Source organism: Trachemys scripta, chromosome 4 (assembly GCF_013100865.1).
Source record: "Trachemys scripta elegans isolate TJP31775 chromosome 4, CAS_Tse_1.0, whole genome shotgun sequence".
NCBI classification, from domain to species: Eukaryota; Metazoa; Chordata; order Testudines; family Emydidae; genus Trachemys; species Trachemys scripta.
In genome coordinates, this window is record NC_048301.1 from 62,852,757 (window position 1) to 62,873,670 (window position 20,914).

General features: G+C 41.1%; 2 protein-coding genes across 5 annotated transcripts in view; one reads left to right on the plus strand and one right to left on the minus strand.

Moving 5' to 3' along the window:
- SNAP23 (synaptosome associated protein 23) overlaps nucleotides 1-7,468 on the plus strand; it is a 38,675-nt gene extending 31,207 nt beyond the window's left edge. For both annotated transcript variants that reach the window (XM_034769180.1, XM_034769179.1), the window contains exons 6-8: nucleotides 1,161-1,313; nucleotides 1,926-2,070; nucleotides 4,318-7,468. In XM_034769180.1, the coding sequence (XP_034625071.1) occupies nucleotides 1,161-1,313; nucleotides 1,926-2,070; nucleotides 4,318-4,383 (364 nt within the window). In that variant the 3' untranslated portion in view covers nucleotides 4,384-7,468. The remainder of the gene's footprint in view (nucleotides 1-1,160; nucleotides 1,314-1,925; nucleotides 2,071-4,317) is intronic.
- Nucleotides 7,469-11,647: 4,179 nt separating this feature from the next.
- Nucleotides 11,648-20,887, minus strand: LRRC57 (leucine rich repeat containing 57). Of its 3 annotated transcripts, none has more exons than XM_034769177.1 (6): nucleotides 20,739-20,861; nucleotides 19,444-19,627; nucleotides 16,717-16,852; nucleotides 15,495-15,763; nucleotides 14,504-14,689; nucleotides 11,648-12,883 (listed from the first exon to the last, which is right to left on the minus strand). In XM_034769177.1, the coding sequence occupies exons 2-6, from the start codon at nucleotides 19,525-19,527 to the stop codon at nucleotides 12,842-12,844; spliced, it is 717 nt and encodes a 238-aa protein (XP_034625068.1). In that variant the 5' UTR covers nucleotides 19,528-19,627; nucleotides 20,739-20,861; the 3' UTR covers nucleotides 11,648-12,841. The 3 variants fall into 3 exon arrangements, with proteins under 3 accessions (XP_034625068.1, XP_034625067.1, XP_034625066.1); XM_034769176.1 differs by lacking the exon at nucleotides 11,648-12,883 and adding an exon at nucleotides 12,892-13,332 and having other exon boundaries at nucleotides 20,790-20,887; XM_034769175.1 differs by lacking the exon at nucleotides 11,648-12,883 and adding an exon at nucleotides 12,892-13,332 and having other exon boundaries at nucleotides 20,739-20,864.
- Nucleotides 20,888-20,914: the final 27 nt, after the last annotated feature.

Sequence of the window (20,914 nt, forward strand, 5' to 3'; positions counted from 1 at the left end):
ATTCCCAGAGAGTAGTTATCAGTCGTTCATTGTCAAGCTGAAGGGGAAGTTCCAATGGGGTCCCACAGGGATCATTCCTGGGTCTGGTTCTGGTCAATATCTTCATAAATTATTTAGATAATGACAGAGTACACTTACAAAGTTTTTAGATGATACCAAGATGGGAGGGGTTGCAGGTACTTTGGAGGATAGGATTAAAATTCAAAATGATCTGGACAAACTGGAGAAATAGCCTGAAGTAAAAAGAATGAAATTCAATAAGGACAAATGCAGAGTACTGCACTTGGGAAGGAACAAACAATTGCACGCATACAAAATGGGAAATAACTGCTTAGGAAGGAATACTGCAGAAAAAGATCTGGGGGTTATAGTGGATCACAAACTAAGAGTCAGCAATGTGATACCATTGCAAAAATAAACCTGAACATCATTCTGGGATGTATTAGCAGGAGCATTGTAAGCAAGACATGAGAAGTAATTCTTCCATACTATTCCATGCTGATAAGGCCTCATCTGGAGTATTGTGTCCGGTTCTGGGCACCACATTTCAGTAAAGATGTGGACAAATTGGAGAGAGTCCAGAGAACAACAACAAAAATAGTCTAGAAAATATGTCCTGTGAGGAAAGACTGGAAAAACTGAGTTTGTTTCTTCTGAAGAAGACTGAGGGGGGACATAGGTCTTCAAGTACATAAAACAACATAAAAGGTTGTTACATGGAGGAGGGTGAAAAATTGTTGTTCTTAACCTCTGATGACAGGTCAAGAAGCAATGGGCTTAAATTGCAGCAAGGGAGGTTTAGGTTGGACATTAGGAAAAACTTCTCAACTGTCAGGCTAGTTGAGCACTGCAACAGATTGCCTAGGGAGGTTGTAGAATCTCAGTCATTGGAGGTTTTTAAGAACAGGTTAGACAAACACCTATCAGGAATGGTCTAGTTATTCCTTAGTCCTGCCTTGAGTGCTGGGGACTGGACTAGATGTCCTATGGAGGTCCCTTCCAGTCCTACACTTCTATGAAATCACTTGGGTGCCTTTTGAAAATCCCACCCTGAAAGAAATAATTCTCTCCCTCCCTTGCCATCTGGGGGAAAAAATCTGGTGTCCTCTCTTTTCCCTCTATTAATCTAGCATATATTTGGGTTTATCTCTTTTTGGTAGAACAAAGAACTTTGAGTCTGGTAAGGCATACAAGTCAACCTGGGGTGATGGTGTGGAGAACTCAACAGACCATGTTGTAGCCAGCCAGCCAAGACGTGTAATAAATAATCAGCCACAGACCACTGGAGGAGCAAGTGGGGGATATATTACACGGTATGTTTGTCCATCTTCCCCCAAACATGTATGCCATTAAGATACCTTTTAAGTCAGTTTCTTCCTTCCAGAATGCATTCAACTAGAGTGGCTATATATTAAATCCTTACTGTCAATTGGGAAGGAAGCCCTTTGGTGAATTGCTTTCATTTGGGGATTTATATCTGCAATTTCACTCCTTATAGCATGCAGTGCTGGGAGTAATTACTACACTTGATTAGCCCCTGGATCATATGAGCTTGGTGCTCAAATTATTGTGGTGAATGTTGCATTAGGATTTGTTCTGTCACATAATGAAAGGGCATCTGACACAAAATTTGAATCCCTCTCTAATACAGTAGAGCATAATCTGCCAATGGTTATCTTTGTTTTGAATTTTGAGGCCATTTTAACGAAACCGCTTGGTCCAGTTTCTTTCAGCAAAATGAATTTAAGGACAGATAGTAGCAGGCTGCTTGCTTGAATAGATATTAAAGTGAAACAGCCACCCTACTCTGAAAATGTGGGTTGTGATGAAATATGTTTTAGTGGGAGTTTATTGAACAACATTTTGGCAGTGGGGAAGCAACTTTCTGGTTCCTGAACACAGGGGTCTCCTGATACTTTCAACAGGATAACAAACGATGCCAGAGAGGATGAGATGGATGAAAATCTTGCTCAGGTGGGAAGTATCCTGGGGAACTTGAAAAACCTTGCTTTGGATATGGGCAATGAGATTGATTCACAAAACAAGAAAATAGACCGGATAAATGAGAAGGTAAGAGCCAAATAATCCTGTTCTTGCCATTTCCATCTTGGATATAGTGAAACGAGAAGCATTATGGAATACTCTTAAATTAATGGGTTCACCATGCTGCCTTTATGAGCATTTGCAGTGATCAAGTGCATCAGAAGTATGCAATCATACCATACTAAACTTTTACTACCAGTTCCTGAGCATATTCAGTATCTTTATTGTTCAAATCATTGCATGCCCTTGGTATCCTCTGTCTACACAATTCAGAAGCACAGGACCTGGAATGCTTATGGATTAGTGTTGTAACTGACAAATCACAAGATTGGGTACTGGTGGGAGTCTGTTATAGACCACTAAATCAGATTAGAGAGCAGGATGGCTCTTTCAACATCTATCTACAAAGTGTGTGTATGGAGGGGAGGGGTAACTGTTACTGTAGGGGAGTTCTATCTGGGGGACGTATGAAGGAGGTCTTTATGTTGCCACTTTTATGACTAGAAAGGGAAGGTGATGTGGGTAACTTTTCCTTTTTGTCCTTTAATAGTGTTAGATGGGATCTTCTGGGTGAGAGTGAATAGGTTGTAAAAGGAGGTGAAGAACTTCTACATTTCAGCAGCTGTGGGGTTGGCAGAGTAAAGATGTGTGATAACAGGGCATATTGGGGCATTGCTGAAAGAGGACAGAGTAAAGGTTGCATGGCAATCTTAACTGTGCATTTCCTGGTTTTCAGATGTTTGAGTTTTGCTCAACTCAGTGGTATGTTATCCCATTGCAGAACACCAAGCAACCTTACTTCTGCATTAACACAGGTTTTTTGCTATTGAATATACAATAGAATGGTGGTGTTGCCAATGTATGGCTTTAGACTGTTACTAGAACACTGTGTCCAATTCTTATACCTGCACTTTAAAAAGATTCTAGGCAAATTGGAAAATGTGCAGAAAAGAACTACAAGAATGATTCGAGGTCCAGAAAACCTGCCTTACCAGCCTAAAGAAACTCAACCACCTCTCTGCTAAACTAATAATAGGTTAACGGGTGACTTGACCAGTCTGCAAGTATCTACAGGGGGACAACATTCTGACAGTAAAATACTTTTTAATCTAGTGGATAAAGACATAAGATTAAATGGCTAGAAACTCAGCCTAGACAAAATCAGACTCGAAATAAAGTACAAATTTTTAATAATGAGGATAATTAACCATTGGAATTACTTATCTAAGGGTGTAGTGCAGTCTCCAGAGTTCAATGGTTTTTTTTTAAACCAAGATTGGATGTCTGTCTAAAAGACGCTTTGGCTCAACCAGACACTATGGGCTTATTGCTGAAATTACTGGGTCAGGTTCTGTGGCCTGTGTTATGCAAGTCAGACTAGATGATCATAATGGTCCATTCTTGTCTAAAAATCTGTGGAGCTTGGATCTTTCCTTAAGAGAGATGTAAGAACACTGCCAGTCGCCTGATGGGATTGACTGATTCTTGGATGCTTTAGTTTAATTATAGGTGTTTGCGATCTTACTGTAATTTTTTTTGCCAAGGCCATATTGTTATGACAACAGTACATTCAAAAGACTCATGGGAGTCTGTTTTATACAAAATACTTTACCAATTCTCTTTCCTTAGTGTTTTAGATTAATCATTTTCAGTTGGCAGTGCATCATTTTGCTCATTTTTGCATAAATGGTGAATGGCTTAATTTATCCTATATTCTAAGGGCTGAGTACTGTGGTATATTTTTAATGTTGAGAAGTTGTACCACAGGAGCTCTGAGGATTACTATTTTCTATGAAAGAAATTAAGTAGGAAGGAAAAATCCTATTTTTGTTTTGGTGGTGAATTCTCCTCCACACCCTCAAATCTCTTCCCTTAATTCCTCCAATTCACTGAAGCCAGTCATTTTATTTATTGAGTTGCCTTGAGAGGCTCGCTAGAGAGATTAGACTTCTTCCCTCTGATCATTCTGCCTTTGCAAAACTACCAGCCCCTGCTGAGCCAATCGGTAAGAGCTCGTCTCCCTTCTACCTATCCCAATGGTAGCATCTTGTACTTCTGTGGTCAAGCCCACAAAGAAATTTTGACATAGTTTTTGACTTTTTTAAACCTACTTTTGGACAATTTAAGTATTATACCCAGATGTATAAAATTTTTCCTTAAGATATGTATTCAAATTTATCTAACATTAGACTAAAAATGTTTGTTTGTTAAAGCTTTCTTAGTATCTAGTCTTCAGTCACCTGCAATTTTTACACATGCTTTTTCCTTTTTCAGGCGGATACCAACAAAGATCGTATTGAGCAAGCCAATGTCCGAGCCAAGAAACTCATTGATAGTTAATGAGCTTTCTGCCATTGTCCAGTGTCTTTCTCCAGCTGCAAGTCACCATTTTCATATCTGTGAAATTTTCTGTATTTCAAAACAGGGGTAGCGGAGTCGGGAAGCGAGTGCAGCAGGTTGCTTTTTATAGTACTTGTTTTCCTATCCTTGTGTGCAGATTTTGCTTTGACTCCATCAGAGCAGCAACAGAGCTCCTAATCATCTGCCCTACCTTCTTAAACCTGCTCAGGGCTTAGTTTTACAGCTTTGAGAATGTTCTTTCTCTTCTTCTCCCTCACAACACAAAGTATTCTATTCAAATGGAATAAACAGGGTGGTATAATTGTGGAAAGGTTGGAGAGGAGACTTTACAAAATTTGGGGTTTTTTAATTACTTCACTTAGAGTTGTGCATTCTCACTAAAATAGGAACTCGGTGATGCTTATTACTTGTATTTCTTAGTTTAGCAGGATAACCATAGTTTTACGGACACTTAGTTTAATTTCCAATACATATATGAAATCCATATATAAACTACCAAATTTAAGAAGTTCTGGCTCACTGGCTACTTGTGAGTTGAGGGCTTTAAAATAATACACACTGTAATTTGAAGGAAATGGGGGGGAGGAGGGAACACATGCATTTTCATTCTTTGAATGTGAAGTGATGTTGATGTAGAGACTGTGGTTAACAAATTATGCTGCATTTTCTGGTAATACTTGTATTGTGTATATAATTGATTTTAAACACCATGCACCTATTTTACTGTTGAACAGAAGAAAATAACTCGGTTCCCATATTTATGCAATGGAAAAGATTTTATATCAAGCTTCTAAATATTTCCTTTAAAAGTAGGCTCAACAAAGCTTTAGATAAAAATGTAAGATTAATGGAAAACTTAAGTCTCCAGAAAAACATCAGACAGACTCTGAATCTGACCACCTAGTAAACATGCAAATTTCCCATCTGGATTCCATATCAAATTCATCTTTGTCAGTTCTCCCTGGAATTTGGGTTGTGCCTTTCTCCACTGCAGTACCACAAATCTCACCAAGTTCTGTTCTCCCACCATGTGTTAGGGGCAGCTTTTTTAAACCTCTGAATGGATGTTAAATAATGAATGAGGGAGAACAAATTTCTTCACACATTTAAGTACAGTTTTTCTCAGTCTTTTAGTTTTTAAACCATGTATACACCATAGTTCACCCTCTATTTTGCATGATACTTCTGAACTATGCATGTGCTACTTTCCCACCTAATCTGAATTTAAATTAAGATAGCTGCTGTCCACTTATTCAAAAAGTTATGTTTCATTAAGTTAAATTTTTGCTTGGCAACATGTCACAATAAGTAGAACATTTAAAATACTATATTGCTATAATGAATGCTTCATATGAAGGAACTACTTCTGTTCCTCCCTTCTTACCCTGTTCTGGGAATAAGATGCTTGCTCTATCTTTACTATAATCAGTTTATGTAATGTAAAATGTTCCAAATCCAAGTTGTTTGTGGTGGTAATGCTGAGGTTCCTACTCATAATGGCGAATACCCCAATCAGCTAGAATCAAAAAACAAAATTGTTCACAGGGAAAATGGATATGGATTCATGTTTTGTCTTCCAATAAACTTAGCCAATCTTATTCCCAAGATTCTAATGGTTTCTATTTGAGAGGTGGAGTGAAATAGTTATGAGTTTTGTGTAGGCTAAAAGGGAAAGTGATTTCAAATAACGTAAGCTGTGATATTTGAATGTTTAGTTTGGAATTCCCCCTCCTCCCCCCCCCCCAGTGATTTAGTTGAGGAATGACCAAATAAATCACATTCAAGCTTATTTATTCTTTGCAGAGTAGTTGTCCAACATTCTTCATATAGATAATTTTTTTTTTTTTTTTTTTTTTTTTTGTAGAAAATCCTGGGGCAGAGGGATGGGACCTGCAAAGATTTAGATGAGTAATTTTGGTAATTCCTTAAATGATGGGAGTGCAACACAACTACATATCCCAGTTATTAGTGCACTCCAGGGGCTACTATAAATGAATTCTGACTATGACCAAAAAAAAGACTGCTATATACAATAAGCAGAAAGCCAGGTCAAATTTTATGGAAAATCTAGTCTGAATAAGGCTTAAATGAAGCAACCTTTTGTGGGTGATGGAAATTTCTCTGGGGTTGCATGTTGTCCTCTGTGGCTTCCAAAACAGCTGGAAGGAAAATGGATTTTTAATAAAATTAACTGTACATTAATCCTATTAGTAGCTAAAGATGTATACACAAAACATGAGTAGCAAAGAAGCATTTGTGGTGCCATTACCTACTGGTACAATAAAACCCCCAGCATGTGAAAGCTTAAGGGATTCCAGTACCCAATAAGACTTTCTTATACCAACTTAAGAGGCTTATGTGAAAGAACCTTTGTACAGAGCATGCCTTTTGCTTCTTTTTTTTTTAACTTGAAGGTAGTGATGTACTGCTAGGAATGGAATACTTAAACTGTTTTCTTGTTGTTCCACGTATAACATTGCAGAACTCCTCTGCTGTAATTCCTTGGAACTCTTTTCACCCTCCCTTTCATTATTACAACATCTTACCTCATGTCTGATTCCCCAAGCTATTACAACAGATACTAGGTACATTGGCTAAGAGGATGCTGCGTTGAGTACATGGAAGATTAATATCACAGCTTAAAATTGTGCCCTGCATGACACTATTCATGTTTATGTAGCTTATCTGGGATTCACCTACAATTCTTGTGTGCCAATGTGACAGCACTGGGATATAGCTTGGTTATTAAATGAATATTCAACATTTGTTTTATAACAGACACCGATCTGGGCCTTTGAGGGAGTCAGTGCCTTATTGTTCCAGAGCAAACTGCACAGCAATACTGTCTTTTGGCGTTGCCTGTTAGAAGCATTTATCCTATTACACATCATACTTTCTTGTTCTTTGTACTTGCCGGACAGAATAAACAATTTATATGCATTTTTCTCACAGCAAATCTGATTCTTAATGATATTAAAAATGAAGATTATTTCAGTTGCTGCTTGTAGTCACTGTTAAACTGTTATGTATTGTGTATGGAAAAAATACAGAACTCTATAACTCACTGTAGTTTTACTATTAATTACTTGCCATTAATTAATCTTGTTTTAACCTATACACAGTCCAATCTCCTGCCTTTGGACAATTTGACGAACTAAGTAGTTACCACTAAGTTTTCACTTCCTGCAATTTTAACCTTTCATCTTACTTGGAGGTCTCGGTACTGAAAAGTGGAGAACTCAAGTGGTGAGAGCAGGTTCAGAAATTGTTACTTTTTAAAATAGTTCTCCATTCATACCCTGGCATACTCCTTACCTAAAGTGTTGTATAAAGTTGTAATTAGTAGCAAGCAGTTGCATATGTGAAGTGTCTCCATCTTTCTTTCTATCCTCTCAAAGCTGATTTTGAAAGATCCAGCTTTCCCTATCATAGGATGACAAAGCAGAAGCGCTGAATCTTTTTTTGAAACTTTTGCCAAAATGTCCACCAATTCATAATCAATCCACTCTAAGTGAACTCTAAGGATTTACCCTTTTTCCTATACTACACCACCTTTAAATACCACTGTCTTATACAAAGCCTGACCTGTGAGCTGTATGTCTGCATAGCCCGACTTGTTGTGCTACCAAAAGTACTCCAGTTCTTGTTATGTATCTGCCACAACAAAACTCTAGTTTGTGAAGTGCCTTTTATGTAAATAGTATCCTAAAATTATTATGCAAATACAGCTGAGGAGAGAAAGTAAGAGGCTTGATAAAAGGTGGTGGATAATTGTAGATAAGATTGCAACAGCTTTGAGATGGGAGGAAGACAGTAAGGGTGAGTAAGAATAATTTACATGTGTAAATTACTCCTATAGAAGAGTAATACACTATAGTAATGTAGTCTCTCTACTTGTCCATAAAATGACTATGCAGTTGTTTCATCATTCCATCTTTTGTCTTCTGATACTCCCAGTAAATGCCAATTGTGGACATGTGGCCAGTAGACGCTATACTTTGAAGCTGCCAGCCTCGTTTTACATATGCACTTAGTTGCAGTCAATACTAATTTAGGCTGAATTTGAAGAAGCAGAAGTTAAATGTTGCGTATGTGGGTACAGGTGAGGGGGAAACAGGTGCACAAGAATTGGAAGGGACTGTGAGGCATCATACAGACAGGAATACAGCAAAAAGGACAAGTGAACTGTGTCTGAAAGAAGTGAGTGGGAGGCGTGTATAAGGAAAATACAAGATGACTTCTGAGGCATATACAGATTACGTTTTAGTCAGTGTAGTCAAATGTGGTATGTATCCTGTACCTCAAATCTTTGTTAGCAGAAGCAATGTACATTAATACAAGGATATACATTATAGAACACTGCTAGGTTTATGTAGCTATTGTTTGAAAAGATACCTAGCCATCTAAAAGGCTAGAGCTGCTGACCAGTTCAAAGTGACAGAGGTGAAAGGGCTCCTCTATGCCTTGCATGCCTTTTCCCCTGTTTTGCCTTTGGTCTAACAAGTGCTTGGTTGTCCTGCAGGAGGTAAAAGAAGGCTGCATCAGTATCCTCTAATGGAGCTACTCCCATCTTGATCAGAATTAATGGTGACCCTGAGGATGTGGGATCTGCTCAAAGACCTCTTCACTGTTTTATTTTCCTGATGATCCCTTGCATGCTATTTTCCTTTAAACTGCTTTATAAAGCTGATGTCATTCTGTCTAGCTGGTATATGACAAGTGACCCACTGCAAGGGAGAGTTACACCAGAAGTGCTATTCAGGCTCAAAGGCAAGAGTCAAACTGTCCACTGCAAAGGCTGAGGTTTTTTCTTTTTTCTGAAAAAGATAGCCAGAAAGTGTTTTTGGGGAATCAACTGTCATTCCCCTATTGAAGGAGATCACACTTTCTACAAGAGATAACAGGCATAGTTCCTGCCTAGGATAAACAAAACACTTTCCTACCACATATGCCAGAGTAAAGCATTATTCAGGAAAGAATGTCACAAACAAATAGAAGTGGGAGGAGCTTGTGGACTTTGCTATAGCTGAGGGAAAAGGAAGGAAGGAATCTTCCCTTTTTTCTCTGCTCATCTAGTAAGGCCACCCACAACTTAGAGTGGTGAATAAATACACCACCAAGAATGTAAGAAGCTTGCCCATGTGCAAGCCATAAAGAAGGGAGGAATGTTACTGCTTTAATATGGACTACTTGTGTGGGAGAAAGTGGAAGATTGTGTGTCTGTGCTCAGTACATCAGGAGCTAGTGAACTACTTCATAGGATTGGTAGTCTGCACTGCCTGAAGTATAATATAGCATTGACCATTCATTGGTGCTTCTGTTCCTCAGCTGTTACTTAAACAAGCTATCAATTTTTTTTCAGGTTAGAGAGGGCAAGAGCATGTTTTGTTCCTCCAGGTCTGGTTTTAAAAGGCAGTACTATACTTAGTTCACTGGCCCCATTAAATTGACTAGTTTCTGGATGCCAGAATCTGAAATATTCTTGCAGGTACTGTTGCCTTCAACAGGCTAGTTTGATAGACAGTGCTGCCACTAGACAAGCTTCAGCCTTCTAGTACATACTGAAGACTCAAACATGCACATTTAAACTACCTACCCTTTCAAGGGCTGAACTCCTGTACTAACCTACTTTCCACATGGGAGAATTTACATGTTTGTTCCACTCCCATCAAGCAGCATGATGAAGGTGGACTCCTTTTAAGGTTACAAGAGAGTGTATGCATCTGATGAAGTGGATATTCACCTACAAAAGCTTATGCTCTAATACATCTGTTAGTCTATAAGGTGCCACAGCACTCTTTGTTGCTTAAAACAGTAATTTATCTAGTTCTATAATACTGCACTAGGTGGAAGGCACACAAACACTTACTTATATAATATTCCTTATTGACCTGTGCTTTACAAAAAGTAGGTGTTAGGCCTGGTCTACATTACAGGGTAGAGGCAGTGGGTATCTCATGCTGGGGGGAGGCTGTGCTTCCCCAAACAGCCAGGTGCAGCGCTGCCAATGCTCTGCCCCCAGACCCTCCCTCCTGCTTCCTGCTCAGCCCAGCTCCAGTCTCCTTGTGGATGGTCCCAGCTTAGGCTGTGCCACCCACCCTCCCTGTGCTCTGGGGCTAGGGAGGTTGCAGCTGTGCTGCCCACCCTCCTGTTGCTCTAGGGCTAGGGGGCAGTCTGGGGCTAGAGACAAAAGGTGGGTGGGGGGCACAGCCTCCCCCAGCTTGTGGTTCACACACTACACCTGCTATGGGGCTAAACTGACCTAAGTTACACAATTCCAGCTACATTAATAACTCTCCCATCAACTTGCCTTACACTTCTCATTTCAGTGGAGTACCGGAGTCGATGGGAGAGCAATCTGTGGTCGACTTAGCTGGTCTTCACTAGACCCTAAATCCATTCCTGGTGGATTAATTGGCACAGTGTGGAGCCCCAGTAAGTGTAGACATACTTAGTGTTTAGCTACTTGAGATACAGGTAAAATTCAGTACTCACTTAAAGGATAGGAAATTAATACATTATCTATGTGGTTTCAAAATTCTAGATTGTTTCTTGAATGAACTGAGCGCATGTTTAAGGATGGCTAACACTTTACCTGTGCTAATGATGGTACTGCTCTGTTCCTAGAGCCACCACACACACACAGGTGGTGGATTTCAGTGAAGAAGAATAGAAACCAAATCAAGTCCAACATGGAGGAAGTTGTCCCTCAAAAGCAAATGCTCCCACATGCTGGGATTTCCCAGAGCAAAGCAGTCCTGAGGAACTTAAGTATGTGCAGAGCTTTTCAAGCTATGGCTGTTGTGAGTTCAGCCAAATAGTTCCTTGCCTGTCTGACATTGCTTTAGGCACATATTGTATATACCACTCTACCATTCTTGTAGAGAAAGTTAAATGCCAGTCTGTTCAACATTTCTCTTTACTTTGCAACTTCAGCTATTATATCTGACTCTTATTAAACCTTCTATATAACAACTTCCTCTCCATGATCTACCTTTCCCAATAGCTTTGAAAGGTTTTACATCTTACTCTGTATTTACATCCTGGGTACATCCATCCATGGAACTGACTAAGCATTTGAGCAGTTTACAGATGATGAATTAGGAACTGCTCTTATTAGAAATCCCAGAGGACTGGTATTTTACTTTGCAAGTTTTTCTAATAGAATTTCTACATAATCATTTTTGAACAGGTAGTAGCATTTAGCTAACTTGTCACTCAAAGGCTTACTATCTACCAGCCATTTTCTCTCTTCAAAAGTAGTGTCTTTATTTTTAAGATTGTCACAAGTAGTTTTATACAAAAAAATCTAATATAGATTGGTAAAATAAACCTTTTAGGTAAGCTTAATACAATCACATTGAAGTGGCAGAAATATGGTTAGAATTGACACATTTAAACTACAGTTTTAAAGTGTTTTAGTAAAATAAATACACAAGTTAAATCTATTACAATTAATTGATTTTAGTACCTGTTACATAATTGCATACATTTTTAGCTCTTGCTGGGTGCTTTTGGTAGTAAGGCAGCTGTAATAAGGTGAAAAAGTTTTAGATGTGGCTCTGCAGATGTGAGGACTCATCAGTGCAAGGATAACAGTTTTTCCAGCAAACTACATTTTACTGAAGACAGAGAAAAAACCTGTCAAGTAGTCCATTAAATAGCAGTATGTTCAAGCAGAAGGGAATAGTGCATTTCTCCATCAACTAGAAGACATCCTGTAAATTGTACTGTGAATTGATACAACTGGTAAGAGAAAAGATGACAGAAACAAGCTTTGATTCCTAAAGCAGTTAATATAAAATAGACAAGATAAATTAACCATGTGAGCTCATTTAACTATTTGTGCTTTATGAAGTGTACACAATTTTTAGTATTACAACAGATCTATGTGAAAGTTAACCTCCATGCTAGAGGACATTTACAGGAAGTAGTATAACTTAATATTTTGGAATTATTGTGGTAGCAGAACTGCAGTACACTACCAGGCAAACATGTTAGATGCAAGTAACCCACTCTAAACAATAGTCAACTTCCCTTTATAAGGATGCAGTAGCATCTGTTGTGAAAAAAGCTTATGTCCTCTACCTCATCAACTACTGAGGATTATATATCCCTTTCTCCCACATAAGTCATCCTGAAAAGGGAGAATAAAATGAAGCAAGGAAGCTAGCCAGAAGTATAAGCAGTTTCTAGCCAAATTTAACAGTTCAATGCCTAGGCTGCAATTTCCCAATGTCAGATTTTTATTTGAAGTGGTAGTGGCAGCAACATAGCAGACTTATGAAACGAATAGTCAGTTTCTTCATCGCCATCATCAAGCCCAAAACTTTCAATCTTGGTTTAAATTGTCATTCCAAGCAGACAGTGCTGCTGATTATGCTGCTTTGGTCACTATCTTTTACGTCCAATGATACAGACTCAGAACAGCAGTCTATCATGTAAACTTCTTCTTGGTGGCTGTGAACCGCTCCATGTACTAAAAAGCAGAGAGCAAAGAGAACGTTGGTTGTTCTGAAACTGGAAAGTTGGTAATACAAAAGCCATACTGGAACCAGCCATTCCTAACTTCACACAGAAAAGAAGTCATTTTGAGGTTTTATTGCTGGTGAACTGCAGCAACATCCCATTCATGCAGCAAGGAAGCTTTATAGTCAACATCTGTTTAATGAATTTGTAGATTTACATAAATAGGTACTACCTACAGCCTCCAAGCCAATACAGTAATTTGTCTCACAGAGACCAAGCACCCCATTGTCAGGTTTAGAGGATGCTGTGTGAATTAAAAAGCAAATACTGTAGACAACTCCCCTTCTATTATATTCCTAGCCTCTACCCTGTCTCATTCAATGGAGGTGCTTTGGTGCCTTATGATGATCAAGTGATGCACCACCATCTTAGCGCCAGCTTTCTTCCACTCTCGTCACCCTAAATAGACAAGATAAACATCCACAAGAATACATTTCTCATTGAAGCATTTTTTTAAGCTTTCCCAGAACAATTTGGAGTGGGGGAGAAGCAGGGATAGATGCTGTCTTAGTCTATTGTGATAAAACAGTTGAGTTAAAAATAATAATAATAATAATAATGGCCAATACTTAATTTTTTCAAGAAAAATCACTTGTATTTAGAAGTAATAAAATCCTAGCTACCGGTATATTCTACACACATCTAGGGGAGGACCCAGGCCCATAATCTATGTGACTAACACGCAATTAGAGTTTCCCTATTATTTATTTTGTATCAAAGCAACTTAGATTCCTTGCCCTTCTCCCCACTATTAAAAGAAAAGGAATATTTCCATCCTCACCTACTATGCAGTGGGGATTATGTAAACAGAGAATGACTATGACAAGGCTACCACATGACCTGTCACTGCAGGCAAGATCATGAGAGAGCCAATGCAGGCACAACCTACTAGAGTCAGGGTGAAAGTACAAACAGGACAATGACGGGGAAGCTGTCCTATAAAGCATTTTCTCCAATACAACCATCATGCTAGAGATCAACAACCTGAACTCTCCCCCAAGCAAAGGGCCATGAAGTCTATGGCTAATTAAACAGCCAGATAGCTCCTCTATAATTTTTCCAGTCTTACCTCTTAATTCCAATTTCTTCTATGTAGGGATAGTTGGGAAATGGAACCACAACCACTAATAATGCTCAATAAAATAAAGCACTAACTAGGAATATCATTGCTCCAAATGTGATTAAAGTCCATCTCTCTCTTTAGGGTACTGTCTAATAGTGTTGTAGCATCAAAATAAGTTTGCTTGTAAGCATGGGCTGCAATCCAGTCTGACATATGCCAGGGAGAAAAGGATACGCATCACTAAGGCAAAAAGGACAGTTAGAGAGGAAAGCTGCAAGATGTTCATTTTACAAGTAGTTCCTGAACCACAGACAGGTCCTTTGTTGTTATCTAATGGGCAAGGCAGAAGGTCATTCTAGGAAGGTCATCTACTGCCAATGGCTGCAAAGATACTTGTGGACTGTTGCAAGTCTCATCCACCAGCAGAACTCTGATCCCCCAGTAGTCTGAGATGCATTCATGAGCAGGAAAGCAAAAAACATTCACTGGCAACAGTTTTCTACAAACCTTGTCATAGCCCTCCAGTTCTCTGAGGTTCTTGATTTCAAAGAGATTACCCTCCACTGCAAGCAATGAGATCTGGGAATCACTGAGTATGCTCTGAGGAAGCATGCTGAGGTCTAGACAGTTCTCTTCCAAACGCAGGACTTTGAGGCGTGGACAGTGAGAGATCTGCACTGAGATCTGGGAAATCTGACATGGTCCAAAAGGAGAAAGTGGAAAAAAGCTTGAAGCCGTACATTTTTACTAATAATTGGTTATTTATAAGTACACCGATCTGTGTTTCACAACTACTACACAATCTGACTTCAGTTTACTCAGCCACTTTAACAACACTGTCGCTTGTTTTGTAGATTAACTGGGTTAATGACAGGAAACGAGAACTACTTATTTTCCTAGCATGACTGGCATCGAGCAACTTTATATAATTTTAATTTTGAGGAAACATCATACCTGCTGACTTTAACCATATAAAGAGTTTGAGTATTTCTAAAATGAGACCCTGGAAGTGAAGCTGTCCTTAATTCTAATACTGTACATGTGATGTGCAGTGGTGACGAGTTCAAATCAATTTGACATTAGACATGCAATTTTCCCAACAACTGGCATCTGGATACCTCCCCTCAAAGCAGGGTCCACCTGGGAACTTGAATAAAGGGCTTAGTGCTACAATGCATGTGGTGGAATGGGAGAATAGAACAGAGTGGGCATGTCTGAGGCATTAATCTCACAACAGGAAAGTTACTGTTTAACAAAGCGAGCCTGATCCTATAAAGGCTATCCTAGAAAGTCAAATCAGGCAATAGAAGGCATCACAGTAGATGAAAACTAGCTAGGTATTTATATGAATCCTCCACCTCTGTCATACCCAAAAGGCATTCCTCTCACACTGAAGTGGTAACTGCCTGTCCTGACTTCTGTGGCTCAGAGAGAACTAACTCTTTAAGACTCAATCATGCCTTAAGTTCACATGCCTCTAAAGCCTCAGTTTCCAGACCTGGTTCTGATTCAAATTGAGTTCAATGGCCTGCAGGTCCCCTACTGTGTCTGGTACGCTCTGGATCTGGTTTCTTGAGAGATCCACCACATCTAGGTGACGAAGACTGCAGAGTTGGGTGGGCACAGTCCGAAGCTGGTTTCCAGAAAGGCTCAGGGTCTTGAGAGCCAAGAGTTGTCCAAAGGTGGCAGGCAGCTGCGTCAGATGGTTGCCATTCAGATGCAAGGTCTCAAGTTTTTTCAGCTTACACAGCTCCTCAGGTAGAGCAGCTAGCAATAAAATTACGAACAAAGAAATTACCCAATCTAGTCAGAGGAAATTGCGAGTTTTCATATCCATTAAAAGCCAAGTCTGCTCCTGTGTGGAATATACAACACTATTCTGATAGAATTTTCCAAGACAAAATTCCTCTCTCCCAAACCACTAGGCTAAACACATTTTGCAACATTTGAAGTTTGGGAATGAAGTACTAGTTTAAATTTGTTCATCCCATCCTAATGAACCCAAAAAGCTATAAAATGCTTATAGCAAACAGTTCACCAGTCTCTGAAGTTCAGACATCTGTGGTGAAACACAGCAGCTTTTCACCACCGCACAAACAGAAAAATTTGGAGACAAGAAGAATACTTCCCTAATAAGCTGCAAGGGAAATTTTAGGTAAGCAGAATATAAATAGAGTTGGAATTTGGCCAAAAGTTTAGGCATAATGCTTTACTTCCATAAAGGATGCTATGGCATTGTTAATGACTACAAGTGGTAAAGAACTTAATGTTATCACTCACCCAAAAGACGACACCTCTAGTAGCACAGCACCCCCTAATTCTAGTTGCTAGCTTTGCTGGTCTTCGGGACACTGGCCCAACAGGAGTGACACCCACTGAATCACCAGCACTGTTTTCTGCAGGACACCATCTTCAGAGGTTTTCCATGCAAGTACTAAACTATCTGACTTTCCTCAGCTTTTAGATCAGACAGGTTCACAGCACACAGTTATGTGGTTTTAAGTACTTACACATTATTGCAAGGGTGAAAATATAACAAAACTGCTAACTAGTTTTGAACAAATCTAATTTTCTCCTGATCATGAATTCCAAGAGATTGTAGTCTAAGCAACCAGTGTTTCCCTTTGCATTTTGTAAGAGTCAAGTTATCACATTTAATGTCAGACCAATAACAAAGAAGTCTATTTTTAGAAATCTGTGACAATATTAAAAACTCATACTCAGTTTGTTGTTGTTTAAAGCAAGACTCTTCAGAACAGAAAACTTTCCCATCAGTGGTGGCAGGATCTCAATTTTGTTGTTTGACAAATCTATTGTCCTTAAGTTGCTGGCTAGCTTCTGCAGGTCTTCAGGAAACTGGAGGGGGTGGGAGGGTGGGAATAAACAACATTAAAACAGCTGGTTTAACTTCATTATAGACAATATAATTTCATGGTATCAGTCTTTCAATTATTTACACTGCAGTTCAAGTTTACATTAGTCCATATAATGCACAGTGTCTCACCAGCACCAAAAGTGAGATTTACCAAATTCAAGCAAAAACAATACATTAAGTTAATTTTTTTCAGTGGCACAAAAAAAATAAAAAATGCAAGGGACATTTTACAGACTCCTAGGAAAACTAATTCCTAGTCCAGAATTCAGTCTAAATAAACAGGATAAAAAATAAAGAAAAAAAGGGCAAGGATAGGAATACAGCACAATACTGTTTACAGAACTTTTCATTTTTATGTTCTCTTTAATGCCTATTAATAACCTTTGCTATTTGATTATCTCCCCCACACACACACTTTTAAGCATGATGGAAGCTAAATAAAACCCCTTCTTCCTTCAGTTCTCTGTTTTATTTTATATAGATTACAAAAAACATTTCCTTCCATCTTAAAGTAACACTTGTCTGCTCTTTGGAACTCACCCCCTCTCTTAGTCACATACCTTGCCATCATAAAGCATATGTAACATTGTTACATCATTCACTTGTGGATTTATTATTTTTTTTTAAATCATTTACTCTCACAGTTAGCAACAGCACCAAATATCTGCAAATATCTCCTAGTCCAGGGGTAGTCAAATCCAGACCACCAGACACTTTTGAACAGATCCCAACATTTATTTACTTGTTATTATTGATTGTTTTATTATTTTCTCTGGAGTATGGACCTTGATCAAGAAATTTGGACCGGTTCTAGTTTCTAGTCCTTGAGCCAGTAATGGGGGGGAAAACACACTCATGTTTTAGCTTTTCCCTGCAAATTATAGCAGCAACTTATCATATCCCCCCCTTGCCAGAAAGGGAGAAGTGAAATGGAAGATTAAACATATGAGAGAGGTATTTAACCCCCCCACCGCCCCATGCACAACAACAAAGTAACATGGTGCAGTGTTAAACTTGGACATCATACAAACAGCAGCTAGACCAGGGGTCTCCAACGCACGGCCCGCGTGGTTATTTTCTGTGGCCTGCGAGCTCCTCGCGGCCCTTCCCCAGCATTTACCTAGAGCGGCTCTGGCCCGAAGCGCACCAGGGGCAGAGCAGGGCAGGTCCCTGCCTGCCCTGCCCCTGCGCCGCTCTAGGAAGCGGCCGGAACCTGGGGAAGGGGGAGGCACATGGGTCTGTGTGTTGCTCTTGCTTCAGGCAGCGCCCCCAGCGCCTTCCATTGGCCACGGTTCCCCATTCCCTGCCAATGGGAGCTGCTGGGGGAGGTGCCTGAAGCAACAGCAACACACAGACCCTGGTGCCCCTCCTCCCACAGGTTCCGGCCATTCCCGGAGCGGGGGCAGGGCAGGAGGCAGGGAGCCTGCCCTGCCCTCGGTGCGCGCCGGGCCAGAGTCCGCCCCCCGAACCCCTCTTGCACCCCAACCCCCTGCCCTGAACCCCCTGCCGCACCTCACACCTCGATACCCTGCCCTGAATCCCCTGCTGCCCCCCTCCTGCACCCCGACCCCCTGCTATACCCCGCACCCCTCCTGCACCCTGACCCCTTGCCCTGAGCCCCCTGCCACACCCTGCCCCCTGAACCCCTGCCCTGAACCCCCTGCCACACCCTGCATCCTGACCCCCTGCTGCATCCCTCACCCCTCCTACACCCCACACCCCAACTCCCTGCCCTGAGCCCCTGCCACACCCCACACCCCTTCTGTACCCCATGGGGGCAGGGAAGGGGCGGAATTGGGGTGGGGATTGCGAGGAAGGGGTTGGAATGGGGACAGGGAAGGGGTGGGAAGAGGCGGGACAGGAGCAGGAACCTCATGGAAGGGGTGGAGTGGGGGCAGGGCCGAGGGCGGCAGGAGGGAGGTGTCAGTTAATGCGGCCCTCAGGCCAATGTACTAGTCCTCATGTGGCCCTCGTGGTCATTTGAGTTTGAGACCCCTGAGCTAGACCCAACAGCAATTGTTCAAGTCTGATTTGGATTTTTCTGGGAATTGATCAAACAAAATCAAGTCAATCTCAGATAATGTGTTAAAACCACAGGCACTTATGGATATGCTTTACATTTGTCACTTGAGCAGTTCCAATCACATGACTAAGGTTAAGCATGTGAATAAGTGTGTGCAGGATTGGGGCCTTAAAGTATTTCACAAATTTGAGAGTATCTTGCATAAATATACAGTTATAAAACTTATCTTGTGCTCTCAAGTTAAGATATTCTATTGAAAGCCACCTTTTTTGTTGCATAAACTTTTAAGACTCCTGGATTTAATATATTTGTTTTAAATATAAAACCAGAAATTATAAAGAAATACAAGTTTCCAGGTAAGTGGAGCATCACTGATTGCTAGAGCAAAGATGCATGCAAGAGTGTTTTCCTTAAAAGGGGGACAGTGAGGTGCCTGAAGCATTATTTATACAGTACTATTAATGCCCATGGCACTTTACAAAACAGAAAGATAGAGTTCCTGCCTAAGACAATTAGTCATGTACACGTGTAGCCACAGAGTTCTACTACCTCAGAGAGACCCTTTCCAGTTAGCTGGAACACGCCTGTTTTCTGGGCTGTCTCCAAGTGAGCTTTTAAGGCACTATTTCCCATCTTGCTGGTCTTGTGTCAAGTATACAGATTTTGTTTAAGGCACAAACCCAGTCCAGTCTCTCTCAATCACGATGCACTGGATTACATGAACCCAATTTTCCTGTTAAAAAGCAAATTTACAAAGTCATTTTGTGCATAAGAGTCTTCTTCCATTATGGCTCACCTGGACATGTTGAATGGTATGCTTAATGTATCAGGCTATATTTCTTATCCCTAGTTAACAAAATATAGGTCTTAATAAGATTAACCCAATTTATCATACTAAGATGCCTCCATTTAGAGTTGTCTGAATGCTAAATTAATGGCATGGAAGTTGGGAAGCATGCAACAGTGGAAGGCAAGATCAAAGTGTCAGACTAAGGCCATGTGTACACTACAAACTTTAGTCAAGACAAGTAATAGTGGGGTAATGCCACAGCAGTTACTACATTGCTCATGTGTGTGCATACTTGTCTGCTAGCATTGGTGCTTCATGAACTCGATATGTTAGCCTTGGTCTGCACTTAAAACTTAGGTCGACATGGCTACAGCACTCAGGGATGTGAAAAATCCACATCTAGGTGCTACAGCTATGCCAACCTAACCCCCCGGTTGGCCAGTTTAAAGGTCAATGGAAGAATGCTCCCATCAACCTAGCTACCGTAGCTCTAGGAGGTGGAGTTGATGGAAAAACCCCTTCTTTCGCTGTAGTCTGGCTACAGCAGCATAACTAGGGGGGCGCTATGGCTATAGCGCTGTAGTGCCCATAGTGAAGACATGGCCTTAGAGCCCTCAGTCTTGTAGAGGGGTTCAAATAATTTGGTTACATAAATGTAGGAATTCAGACAGTTCAGCACCTTATAGGGACAGTGTCAAGTTAAAATCCACAGAACAGCAACCCCTGCGGGAAGGGGAGTGACTGATTAAGCTAATTACCGTCCCACCCCCGGGAGCTCTAGCAGCTCCAACCAGTCCGGGCTCCCAGCCCGGCCCCTCGCACAGCCCAGCTCTTGGGGGAGGCCCAAAGGCGGCTCCGCTTCGGGCTGCGTAACAGAGTCAGAGACACCTCACGTCGCCGCCCCCAGCCAGAGCCCATCGGCCGCCCGGGGCGCTGCCACCCCTCTCGCCCGGCCAGCCGAGCCGCCACTCGGGGCAGGGGCACCCCAGGGCAGCCTCCTCCTACCCGGGCTGCGGCCCCGGCGACTGACAGGCCGGAGACCTCCCCCACCTACCGCCCTTTCTCCAGCCGCGGCTCTAACTCCCCATCGCGAGTCTCCACCCACCCGCGGACCAGCTCTGGCTCCAGCTGGGGGTGCGAAGTCACCCACCCGCGCCAGCCCCGGAACCGGAAACCAGGCCAGCGCCGCTCTCCAGGACACATCCAACATGGCGGAGACACAAAGCCACA

Excerpts from the sequence above, each read along its gene's own strand:
- LRRC57 (XM_034769176.1), bottom strand. The coding sequence starts at position 19,527 with ATGGGAAATAGTGCCTTAAAAGCTCACTTGGAGACAGCCCAGAAAACA. Across the intron at positions 16,853-19,443 it reads CTGGAAAGGGTCTCTCTGAG|TTTCCTGAAGACCTGCAGAA; the intron begins GTAGTAGAACTC and ends CACCCCCTCCAG. Across the intron at positions 14,690-15,494 it reads TCAATTTGAATCAGAACCAG|ATTTCCCAGATCTCAGTGCA; the intron begins GTCTGGAAACTG and ends GGACCATGTCAG.